This window comes from Protomyctophum bolini (assembly GCF_963924005.1).
Source record: "Protomyctophum bolini genome assembly, contig: SCAFFOLD_694, whole genome shotgun sequence".
In the NCBI taxonomy this organism is placed as follows: Eukaryota; Metazoa; Chordata; class Actinopteri; order Myctophiformes; family Myctophidae; genus Protomyctophum; species Protomyctophum bolini.
The window spans coordinates 9,477-22,803 of NW_027665409.1; the positions used below are offsets into that span (position 1 = coordinate 9,477).

Genomic DNA, 13,327 nt, shown 5'->3' on the forward strand with positions numbered 1-13,327 from the left:
AAACGTGTCCATTTTGGTTTCATTTCACGCTCTCGGGAGTTCAAGTATTGTTAAACCTCTGCATTACTCAATTTACAATAACTCCATACACAATTTGAGAATATAGAAGAATTGTTAGTTTGCCCTATATACGTTTGCCTGTTATCTCTGCTAATGTATGTAGCTGGCAAAAAAGAGTTAAAACTGCTTTTCTCCTAGTGTTAAGAGGAGCCCATTGGGTGACTTCTGTTTCTCTGTCTCTCCCTCTCCATTTTGTCTCTCTCTCTCTCTCTCTCTGTCTCTCTCTCTCTCTCTCTCTCTCTCTCTCTCTCTCTCTCTCTCTCTCTCTCTCTCTCTCTCATGCCGTTCCCTACAGTCTCCCGTGGTGTCGGTGGGCTTCGCCCGCTTCCATCCCAACCTGGTGGTGGGGGGGACGTACTCGGGGCAGATCGTGCTGTGGGACAACCGCAGCCACCGCCGGACCCCCGTGCAGAGGACCCCGCTGTCTGCGGCCGCGCACACCGTAAGAGACCCCAACCCATTCTGACCTGAGATCAGATTCAATACGAGGTTTCCACTGGACACACACACACACTGGTCTGATTATAACCCATTCTGACCTGAGATCAGATTCTAAAAAAAAAATGTCAGTCGTTCTTCGATTTTTCAAAAATAGCTAGACCTATACAAGTTCGTAGCGCGCCACTCGGTTGGCGCGCTACGAGCTTGTAGGTCAGAATACAAGCCGTTCAGAAAACAACTATACACCCTGCAGCTCTGCTGCAAACACCTCAGTTAAGCAACTAACAATAGAACAACCCTATAAATCCTTAATTTAGATTTCATGGAACGACACAAAGTGTCGACGCCAATGCCTCAGCGCTTAAAGAGTTGACTTAAAGATAGGCCTATAGTGTAAGAAAGTGATTTTCTTTGGTTATAAGTGTTCTTGTGATAGTAGTCGTTGCTATATAGAGTGTTTTGTTCAGTGACAGGAGTCTCCATGTCTCTCTCCAGCTGAACAGAAAAATGCATTTTCAGCTCGGGATAGCAATTTTATCCAATGAGGATATAGAGAGAACAGGATACAGATTAAACAAGTGGTATTGTTAAGTGATATGACACAAAGAAATGCGCTGACACAATTGGAACTGGAACAGTATAAAAATAAAATATGATAAATGGATTTTGGAGTTTGCATGTTCTCCCCGTGTCCCCTAGTGTAGGTATACCCTCACAAAAAACATGCAGTAATCCTGGTCTCTAAACTGCCTCCCCCTGGCCAGCCCGGGGCGCCTGATGGAGGGGGAAAGGAACTGGTCGGAATAACGTGTTCCTTCCACGCGCTATACGTCCGGCCGGGGGAAACCCCCCCCCCCCCCCTGTCAGGTGAAAAGAAGCAGCTTGGACTCCTCATGCATAGAAGGAAGCATGAGGTCAGTCCGCCCACCAGTGGTCCTTGAGGGGGTTCCAGGTGGTCCTCGAGCTAAATGAGGGAGAGTTGGTAACCAAATGGACCCTTATATATCGTACAGGTCCATTTGGTTTCATTTTACGCTCTCAATGTCAAACATCTGTATTACTTAATTTACAATAAGTGTACACAATTAGAGAATGTGTTATTTTGATCAACGTTTGCCTGTTATATATCTCCTAATGGTACCAACGTCAATACAGTATGGAAATGTCGACCAAATAGTCTGAATAGGCTAAATGTCATTAACAGAAAAATCTATTGAATAGACTGAACGGGAACGACGAGAGAAAAATACACAATCGTCCACTTTTTCATATACACTCCGTTCCCTTTTGTCCTGTATAGTCCTATATGGTTACGCCAAAGTCCATGCACACACACACGCAGCAACCCACACATTACATGTCATTTAAATGTCATCTGTGTGTTTGTTTGTTGCCCCTCAGAGAGATGTGCGCATTATATTTCTATATATAAGGCATATATGCTGCATGTAAGCTTATAGCATTCACTGAAAGATAGCAATTTAGCGTTGATGTGATAATTGCATGGGAGCCTGCATGCAAACAGGGTATATATATATATATATATATATATATATTTATATATATATATATATTTATACGGTATATATCCATGACACTTGAAGCCTGGTGGTTCTCATATACAAACACGCACACACACACACACACGCACACGCACGTGCACACGTGCGCGCCCACGTGCGGACAACTGCACTATACATTACACGTGCACGCGATGCACGCACGACTTGAGTCAAATTCTAGACATAACTTCAGGGGGCGACTCGACTGTGAGTTCAATTGCTCCAGTGAACTCGCTGACCCTCGACAAATTACTAGCCAATAAAGGAGAAAAAAAAATCTTTAGAACTCGGGAGCGTGCGTGCGTGCGTGCGTGCGTGGGTGCGTGCGTGTGTGTGTGCGTGCGTGCGTGAGTGTGTGTGTGCGTGCATGCGTGTGCGTGCGTGCGTGTAGTGGTGCTGGGAGGTACTGTATCAACCTAGCTCTTGGAGTGAACACGTATGCACTCTGTCCACATACTGTATACGTATATGTACACACCACATTCCGGTCACACACACGCACACACACACACACACACACACACACACACACACACACACTATACATGCCATCCATGCTGTAGGTTTAACCCATTTTGCGCGAGAACCCCTTTTGGTGTTAGCATTACGTTATGCTTTAGCTTTTGAAAAATAGCAGATCTACAAGCTCGTAGCGCGCCACCGAGTGGCGCGCTACGAGCTTGTAGGTCTGCTATTTTTGAAAAAAATCGAAGAGCGACTGACGTAGAAGACATTTTTTTAGAATCTGATCTCAGGTCAGAATGGAAAACTGTCGGGATGCAGAAGACATTTTTTAAGAATCTGATCTCAGGTCAGAATGGGTTAAAGTGGCGGTGGCCTCCAGTAATGAGAGGCTTTCTCTAGTCTTCTCCTCTCTATGGTCCATGATGCATGCTTCAGTCGAGTCAGCCAATCAAGACGGTTCGTTTGGCCCGGCCGGCCTGCTCGCTCGCAGCCATACAGCGAGCTGAATGGAGCCTTTGTGGGGGTCCCGGTCCCCCTCCGGTTAACACACACATCAATTACAGCCCAGTAATGACATAATGGGTTCACACACACTCCTGTGGATTTGCACAGCAGACCGTATAGTAGTAAGGTCCGTCTGAAGGGTCCGGCATGCAGTGGCATCTCTCCAAAGTGACAGTGGTGGAAAGAAACTAAGTACAATTTGTGACTAAATTTGACTGCTTTCATGCCATGAAAGCAGGGAATCTATAGCTTCAAATTGACATATTTGGTTGTTCAGTTTGACCCCACCAGTTTTGGAGATATGGCTTATAGAGTAATGTCTTGCAGAAAACAGCGAGTTGAGAAAAAACAGGCTTGAAAGGTACAGCTACATGTTTGGGCATTTATTTCATATTCACATGTCGATTTCAGCTCTGACACTTATTTCAGACATGCTCTAGTATGTGAAGAGTCTGCCTGTAATATTAACTCATTTTGGGGGAAAAAGGAAAACAAAAAAAAACGTTTTTCTCCTCTCAGATCAAATCTGGTCACATTTACTTAAAGCAGTGGTTCCCGCAAAGTGGGGTCTGGGGAGTGGGACCCCCCCCAGGCCGTCCTTGAGGGAGTTCACAGGGGGTTCCCAGCTCTAAATGATATATAGTTTGGACCCAAAATGGACTCTTATATGGCTCTGTAACTCTGAGAGTCTCTCAGAGTTAAATTAACATTGATTTTATAATATGAATTGGGGGGGTCCCAGAGATAGAAATGCCATTAAATGGGGGGGTCCGGCATAGACTAATGTATACGTCAAACCTGGAGGTCCTTGAAATTAAACGGGTTGAGAATCTCTGCTAGATCCGTAAAAATGTTCTCTTATTGGGGGGGGGGGGGGTCCGCGGGCTAATTAGGGTCAATTTGGGGGTCCTTAATGAAAACGTTTGGAAACCACTGACTTACAGGACATTTCTGGACAACCCGTTTTCTTACCGTAATAGAAAAAGAAAATAAATCTGGCGTCAGTCGGGCTCAAGAAAATGACACTATTTAAGCTTGGCGTAACTGGGTTTTTTTTTGTCATGTTGTCAGATAACATTATGACACAAGTCAAATGGTATAATAATACATAAGGATGGATGTAACGGTGGGGAATGACTCATTTGTATTAAAGTGTCAAAGTCTTACCCCAAAGTGTGTGTGTGTGTGTGTGTGTGTGTGCGTGTGTGTGTGTGTGCCGTCCATGCACGTTCTGTCAAACTGCACTGGCAGTGTTTATGTCCTTTGTACAAGGTATTCCTGTACTTCTCATTATGTGGACATAAATAAACATTTCAAATGTGTGTGTGTGTGTGTGTGTGTGTGTGTGTGTGTGTGTGTGTGTGTGCGTGTGTTGGTGTGTGTGTGTGTGTGTGTGCGCGTGCGTGCGTGTAGCACCCGGTGTACTGTGTGAATGTCGTAGGAACCCAGAACGCCAACAACCTGATCACGGTGTCCACAGATGGCCGGATGTGCTCCTGGAGTCTGGACATGCTCTCCCAGCCACAGGTACATTTCCTCCACTAATACTATATGACAAGAAAAAATGTTTTGTGAATGTGTTTTTTCACTGACGAAAACTAAATGGAAACTAAGCTAAAACTAACACTAAATGTATTGACAATTTCGTCAACAAATAAAAACTAGACTAAAAATGTTAGGAAGGGACTATAGTGGACAAGAGATCCAGCATATAAGTAATTTTACACTTGGTGTAAGGGTATTAGTCCATTTTGGGGGGCGGGAACCCCTTTTTGGTGTTTTAAACATTATGTTATAATTTAGCTATTGGAAAAACAGCAGATCTACAAGCTCATAGCGAGCTTGTAGGTCTGCTATTTTTTGAAAAATCGTGAAAATATTTATTTCAGAAAACTGGAGGATTTAGAAGACTTTTTATTTATTTATTTCGACGTCAGGCCTGAATGGGTATTAACACATTCTGTACAAAACACGTCTGGAAACGTCATAAGGATCAGAAACGAGTAATACCTTAGACGTCTGTGGACGTCCTAGCGACGTCCAAACGACGCGGGGCGAGATAATAATAATCAGAATTATTCCTATTTTTTTTTTTGGCATTTCGCTTTTCGCTTGCCGTATGCTAACGCTCTGTGCAAGTATTAGCTTGTCATTGACTCCCATGTTAGCGCGGCGGAAAGAATGACTCGTATCTCCTCATCCAGGGCGCTCTCCGTGGTGATGAATGGATCGATATGCTGGCGCTGCATTTCTGCTCCTCATCCGTCTCTCCCGCAAAATATGAACGCTTTTTGGAGTTTATATAAATATATTAAGTTGATCGGGGATTATGAGCTCACTTTGTCAAGTCAACTTTTTTAAGAAAGTATTTCCGGTTCTTGGCTTTCAGAGTAAATGCGATCAGACTACTCTGGCACTATAGCGGCCTTTATTTTGATGCACGTTGGCGTACTCAATGTGTTAAGGCCACCACTCGTCGCTCTTTCAAACTCCTGCATAGGACTATATAGTAGGCTTGTGGGAAACGGGTTCGCTTCTAAATGAACAAAAACGACTTGGTGCGGGGAAATGTACGTTTGCAAAGCGTTCATTCGACTGCACATTCATGGCTCTCTCACGAGGGAGAGCAAACACCCGAGAGCGGCGGTGTTTCTCGGCGGCATCTGTCCGACACGCTATATACCCCAAACCCTTAACCCTATATAACCCTAAACCTCACAGGCAAGACACCGGGTGATTTGTTTCGCCTGTTGCAGCAGCAGCGTCGGCCTGCCGAACGGACCGACACTTCCCCCCAACCCAGATTTTCTTTCTTGTCGCTCCGGGGAATTCGAAAACTGGGAACAACAAGTGCACGCTCTTATATACTGTATAGGCCACGGCCCTCGTTAGTGCCAATTGAATTCATCTGTGAAGCCTTTGTGTGCGCAGCTCGTTGTTTCAATGTTTCTGTTTGCCTGCACGTTTGCCTGTGTGTGTGTGTGTGTGTGTGTGCGTGTGTGTGTGTGTGTGTGTGTGTGTGTGTGTGTGTGTGCGCGCGTAGGAGAGCATGGAATTGGTGTACAACAAATCCAAACCGGTAGCAGTGACAGGCATGGCCTTCCCCACTGGAGACGTGAACAACTACGTGGTGGGGAGCGAGGAGGGCACCGTGTACACCGCCTCCAGACATGGCAGGTAGGTGGAGTCGGTGGACGCATGAGGAAATGTCAGGAAGGGGGGCCGGGCAGCACAAATATCCTACGAGTAGGGCAACCAAATGGTCAGCTACGTCCCTGCACACACGCAGAGTTGGCGGCGCGACTCATGTTGCTGCGGCTCGTGCACTAGCACATCGAAATTTCGTTTTTCTGCTGTTCACAGTTGTAAAAATGACAAATAAACCTATCTATCTATCTATCTATCTATCAATGGAGTCGAGAGGTTTAGTTCGAAGTGCTTTTCACTACCTTTCATTGGTTCAATGTTTTTGAAACGACACACAGACGACGTAAAGTACAAATGGCACTCGTTTATGCAAAAAAAAAAGAAATGAAAGAAATCTCAAAAATGGAGTTAGATGGTTTCATCCCGACAGGAACAATATCCATTATTATACACATTTGTGAATAACAGGGCATTACATAGATGCAGTCCCCACATATATATACGAGAACAAGCAAACAGTACCTCACTTTTTACTGTATTATCTCGTGCCTATGTCTATGCACATGCACTTTTATGACCCATCGCATATAGCACTATAGCGGTATCCGCTATAGTGAACTGTTTGTTTGTTTGTTTGTACTGTTTCATTCATTGTTTAATGTACTGTCTATGCTGCAACCCAATTTGCCCTTCGGGGACATTAAATAAACTTTGAACCTTGAACCTTGAACCTTACATTTTGGAAACAAAGCATTAGAAAAACATACACACACACACACACACACACACAGCATTAATCATTCAATGTCTGTATTTTTGTAAAGCACATATCCCTCTGTTCTGGAGGAGAACACTGATGTATGGCGGTTGGTTGTCCCTCCCACAGTAAGGCGGGTATCTGTGTGAGATGTTCGAGGGCCACCAGGGCCCAGTGAACACTAATGTATGGCGGGTGGTTGTCCCTCCCACAGTAAGGCGGGTATCTGTGAGATGTTCGAGGGCCACCAGGGCCCGGTGACGGGCATCAGCTGCCACAACGCGGCGGGCACCGTCGACTTCGCCCATCTCTTCATCACCTCGTCCTTTGACTGGACAGTCAAACTCTGGAGCACCAAGGTATATATATACAGCATATACTGCGTGTGTGTGTGTGTGTGTGTGTGTGTGTGTGTGTGTGTGTGCGCGCGTGTGTTTGGTGTAGAGGGAGATAAGAGTGGACCTGCATGTCACCGAATTGCATGAGCACTAGTCACGGAGACCAATTAAGCTGCCAGACAAAGTGCCTGTCTGTTAAATGACTTTAACGGCTTAACTCTGCTTTTCATTTTTTTTGCTCCTCCTCGAGTCAAAAACACACTTTATTTTGAGTGCTTCTTGTTGTTGTTGTGTGTGTTAACGGCCTTTAGCGTCCTTTCTTGGAATTTAAGCGCTTGGTCTGAGGTTCTATTTGGGAGAATGTTTAAAGTGCCACTGAAACACAATCACATTTTACTATATCTGTTGAGCAGTGGTGGATAGTGTTGAGGGCATAGACTGTAAATAAATATGGACAAAGCGTTCTCCGGGTCTGATATGGACGTATAAGATGAAGCCTGTCAGTCCTTGAATTGTAAATCGCCATCTTTCTTAGATCAGTTTGGGCCCAGCTGGCCCATTGGCTGGCCCTAGACAACGAGGCGGGACTTTTGGTGGTTCATTTTTAATTTTTATATAATTTTATCCCACGATTTTGTAACCCATTTTTCACCCCTGTGTCAATCATCTAATGTGATACACACCCTCCACCAACCTAGTCCCCATATGTGGGGGACATGGGGAGAGCAACGGACTTGAACTCATGCTTCCTTCATGCCTGAGTGTCCAAGTTGCTCCTTTACACCTGACAGGGGGGAGTTTCCCTGGTTGGACGTAGCGCGTGGAAGGAACACGTTATTCCAACCAGTTCGCCTTTTGGTGTTTTAAGCATTATGTTATGCTTTAATTAAAGCTATTGAAAAAGATCTACAAGCTCAACTTGTAGGTCTGCTATTTTTGACAAATCGTGAAAATGTGGCACAAATCTTTGAATACATCTTCTTTCGGAGTGAACGTTTTTAAATCATATCTGGGGGTTTCTTGACATGAAAAAGGTTGAGTATACCGCTGACATAGAAACATAGGTTTTTCAGAAAACTGTCAGGATTCAGAAGACATCTTTTAAGAATCGTCTACACGGGTTGAAACATTTCAGTACATTTTCCACCACTGATATGCTGAGAGAATCAGGAGCATGTGGGCCGACCTTTAAAGGCCTGTTGTTGTGTGGTTTCAATGACAAACTGTCTACGCGACGCTCTGCAGATGTTTCTATCAGCGAGCAGCGTGGTTGTTTATGGTCCTCGGGGCCTGCAAAATGTCACACGTTATGTGCACATATTATTAATCCCATTTAGGCCCTCAGATCAGATTCTAAAAAATGTCTTCTATACATCCCGACAGTTTTCTGAAAAAGCTATGTTTCTACAGTACATGTCAGTCGTTCTTCGATCTTTCAAAAATAGCTAAAGCATAACATAATGCTAACGCCAAAAGGAGTTCCCGCCCCCAAAAATGGGTTATTCCAGTACTTTGGGTGTCACGGAAGGGAAAAAAACTACCTATTTCTATTTTATTGTCTCACACAAGCTCCAAATATGCCTTGTCACGCGGAGGCCACGTTCAGTCTCAGTATGATGGCTACAGTGGCACTCTCAGCTGCTGGTGTGGTTAAGGCTTCATAGTTTGTAGTGTGGAACACAGTACAGTATGTCAGCTGTGCTGTTGTAAAAGTTTGATTCGTCAAGCTACAGTATGTTTGACTTTTATTTACTTTACGGATTAGTCAAATGGAGTGTCTTCTTGCTCTGTCGTGTGATCGCCAATCGATATGTGTGTTTTTTCAATACGCACCTTATTGCCTTGTGACATGCACAACACTTTAGAATCATCAATCAAAGTTCCCCCGTTCATCAAATATTATCTTTTTGGCATTTTCTTTCTTTCTTTCTTTCTTTCTATGTGTGGGCCTTTCCAGGCCCACACATACATAGTCAGCCGTCAGCGTGCCCATTTGGCCCCCTCTCTCCGTGCACAGACAGATCACACAAAGCGTCTGGTGACATTTCCAATCTGTCAGTAGTGGTATCGGTCGGAGAGAGAGAAGAACGTGATTCAGAATGCCGCTTAGCATGAATATGAGACTCCAGCACGAGGAGGAGGAAGAACTGACAGCCCCTCGACCACATTAAACAGGCCGTCCTTGTTTTCGGCAGGTCATTACAGGCAGAAAAAAGAAAGAGAAATTATATATATATATGTGTGTTTTTAAAAGGGAAAAATATAGCAGATCCACCATGCAGATCCCAGCCTGTCACGACAGAGACGGAGTATGAAATACGGCTGGAGTGGTAAAAAAAAAAAAAGCCGACCGCGGAGTTGGACGGCGTGAGGGAGGAGATGGCTCCGCAGTGGTCGCGTTGTTTTTACGACCCTGTGTCCAGTCAGATGTTCTGTTTGGCCAGGATTCACTGCGAGAGGGTCTGGAAAGGGAAAGGAAAGGCGGAAGGGAGTTATATAGGGAGGGAGTAGTCTCGCGTGTAGCCATGCAGACAACTATTCCACAATCTCCTGGATGCTAGTATATAGAGTCTGGAACTACACCTCCTGAAGGAACTACACCTCCTGAATGTTATATATAGAGTCTGGAACTACACCTCCTGAATGTTATATATAGAGTCTGGAACTACACCTCCTGAATGTTATATATAGTCTGGAACTACACCTCCTGAATGTTATAGAGAGTCTGGAACTACACCTCCTGAATGTTAAGAGTCTGGAACTACACCTCCTGAATGCTATATAGAGTCTGGAACTACACCTCCTGAATGTTATATAGTCAGGAACTACACCTCCTGAATGTTATATAGAGTCTGGAACTACACCTCCTGAATGATATATAGAGTCAGGAACTACACCTCCTGAATGCTATATAGAGTCTGGAACTACACCTCCTGAATGCTATATAGAGTCTGGAACTACACCTCCTGAATGTTATATATAGAGTCTGGAACTACACCTCCTGAATGTTATATAGAGTCTGGAACTACACCTCCTGAATGTTATATATAGAGTCTGGAACTACACCTCCTGAATGCTATATAGAGTCTGGAACTACACCTCCTGAATGTTATATATAGAGTCTGGAACTACACCTCCTGAATGTTATATAGTCAGGAACTACACCTCCTGAATGTTATATAGAGTCTGGAACTACACCTCCTGAATGATATATATAGAGTCTGGAACTACACCTCCTGAATGTTATATAGTCAGGAACTACACCTCCTGAATGTTATATAGAGTCTGGAACTATACCTCCTGAATGTTATATATAGAGTCTGGAACTACACCTCCTGAAGGAACTACACCTCCTGAATGTTATATAGAGTCTGGAACTACACCTCCTGAATGCTATATAGAGTCTGGAACTACACCTCCTGAATGCTATATAGAGTCTGGAACTACACCTCCTGAATGCTATATAGAGTCTGGAACTACACCTCCTGAATGTTATATAGAGTCTGGAACTACACCTCCTGAATGTTATATAGAGTCTGGAACTACACCTCCTGAATGTTATATAGAGTCTGGAACTACACCTCCTGAATGATATATAGAGTCAGGAACTACACCTCCTGAATGCTATATAGAGTCTGGAACTACACCTCCTGAATGTTATATAGAGTCTGGAACTACACCTCCTGAATGTTATATAGAGTCTGGAACTACACCTCCTGAATGCTATATAGAGTCTGGAACTACACCTCCTGAATGCTATATAGAGTCTGGAACTACACCTCCTGAATGTTATATAGAGTCTGGAACTACACCTCCTGAATGTTATATAGAGTCTGGAACTACACCTCCTGAATGTTATATAGAGTCTGGAACTACACCTCCTGAATGCTATATAGAGTCTGGAACTACACCTCCTGAATGTTATATAGAGTCTGGAACTACACCTCCTGAATGTTATATATAGAGTCTGGAACTACACCTCCTGAATGTTATATAGAGTCTGGAACTACACCTCCTGAATGTTATATAGAGTCTGGAACTACACCTCCTGAATGTTATATATTGGAATGGGAAGGGAGAAATGTAATAGGTTGAGATTTTGTATTTACTTTGTAATTCTACCGACATTTGGGCGCAGCAACAGTGACACTCTTGAAAACAAAGTATTGTTGTGGGTTTGAGCTGACAGGCTTTTTTATGTCAATGAATCAAGTCAACTTAATTCAAGTGGCAGATGCAGTAAGGTCATATGTCGACCCCCGCACGCCCGCTCACCTCTGCCCCACCCCCTCCTGCAGGTGCTGTGGCCATCTTGGATCCTAAAACACAGGGAGAGAGGTGGGGCCGAGAAAGGCCCTTAGCAGGCGATGTTGAGTCCGGAGTACAGAGCATTACAGTAATCTAAACGAGAGTATGCCAAAGCATTCACAACAGTCTTAAGATATACTAGAAGAAAGAAAGGATTTTTATCTTGTGGATGTTTCTTATACAAGTTTGTATATACGACCTTTTCGACCTGATGTTCAAAGCGTCAGTTCTGAGTCAAATTGGACGCCCCACATTTCTTGCAACGGGAGACACGTTTGTTGCCAGGGGGGGGCCAAGACTGTCTAGAAGTGTGGATTGCTTTGTCACGCTTATTATAATAATGGATTGCATTTTTATAGCGCTTTTCTATGCACCGCGTGCTGGCTCAAAGCGCTTCACAATGGTTCATTCATTCATTGCGGCGAACAGTCGACGCCAGCGTCCTCACTTCCCACAGTCACACGCCGACGGTGGCGAGCTCACACCGACCGACTCGTTGGAGGCAATGTAGGGGTTCAGTGTCTTAATTGCCCAAGGACAGGCTGCCGGGATTCGAACCGCCGACCTGCTTTATACCTCCTGAGCCACAGCTGCCCCATGATAGGGCTTACTCATGATAGAGTTTACTCATGTTAGAACTTCCGTTAGCTCCAAACTGTATGACTGAAGCGTTTGAAAATGGCAAGAGGCAACCGTCTGGCAACGCCATGCAAAGGAGAGACTATTGCTGTAGGAGGGAGAAGGAAGACGAGAGGGAGAGGGAGAGAGAGAGAGATCAGGGACATATACAGTAATTCAAAGCGATGCTAACCTTGTAGGATGGAGCGATCTGGCGCAAGCAAGGCGTCAAACTGCAAACACAGGCCGAATCAAAGAAGGAAAAATATTCGGCGTTGCGGGGAAATAATAATGCATAATGCATGTCGCGTGATTGCTCGGACATTCTTGGGAGATACGGTTACGGTTTTGCATAGGCGGCCAGTAAAAAGGGAACTATGATGAATTTGAAGTCATGTTATAATTTGCATGCGACCGACCCCGGTCCATAAGTCATGGTGCGCAGTGTCTCGTGACAGATACTAAAACATTTCATCAGTATAGGGTCTGTTATTTTTTGGGGGGAATTTGGGAATTCCCTTTCCTTTGAGCAGTGCCACAGGAATGCGTGCCTGTCTGCCTGCATGTCCCGTGCGCGCACCACGTGTACGTGTGTGTGTGTGTGTGTGTGTGTGTGTGGGTGCGTGCGTGCGTGCGTGTGTGTGTGTGTACCACGTACACCTCACCTCTTTGCTTACCTAAAAATCCCTTGAGGTTGACCTGCAACCCACCAATCACAAGAGCCCCCCCACACACACACACACACACACACACACACACACAGTCACACACACACACACACACACACACCTATTTCTTTCCCCCCCGCACATGCAGTTCAAAAAAGGCCAGGGTGCGAACGCCGCTCTCTCTCTCTCTCTCTCTCTCTCTCTTTATGTTTTTATACACCCAGCAGTGCAAATATTGTGGTTTGTGTGAAAACATTTCTGGGGGTCAGGCCAGCTAGAAGTCTGTTAGGCTGGAATGGGGGGGGGGGGGGGGGGGGGGGGAGGAGGGTTATGATTGTGCATAACTTGAAGCGTCTCGCTCTCTTGACCCCAAAAGTGTTGTCTAGTACAGAGTGATTGGATGGAGTGAGCTGCGGGGCCTTTGACTTTTTCTCTCTTCTCTCTCTCTCTCTCTCTCTC

The 13,327-nt window shown here is 44.8% G+C and overlaps 1 protein-coding gene across 1 annotated transcript; it reads left to right on the forward strand.

Annotated features, from left to right (window-relative positions):
* Window positions 1–355: 355 nt before the first annotated feature.
* On the forward strand, window positions 356–7,295 carry LOC308312288 (cytoplasmic dynein 1 intermediate chain 1-like; the record flags this gene model as incomplete). The annotated part of the gene is made up of 4 exons (XM_080794656.1): window positions 356–502; window positions 4,446–4,559; window positions 6,076–6,209; window positions 7,151–7,295. Coding segments are annotated over 4 exons (540 nt in total), but the record flags the coding sequence as incomplete, so codon positions are not given.
* Between the last annotated feature and the right edge of the window lie 6,032 nt (window positions 7,296–13,327).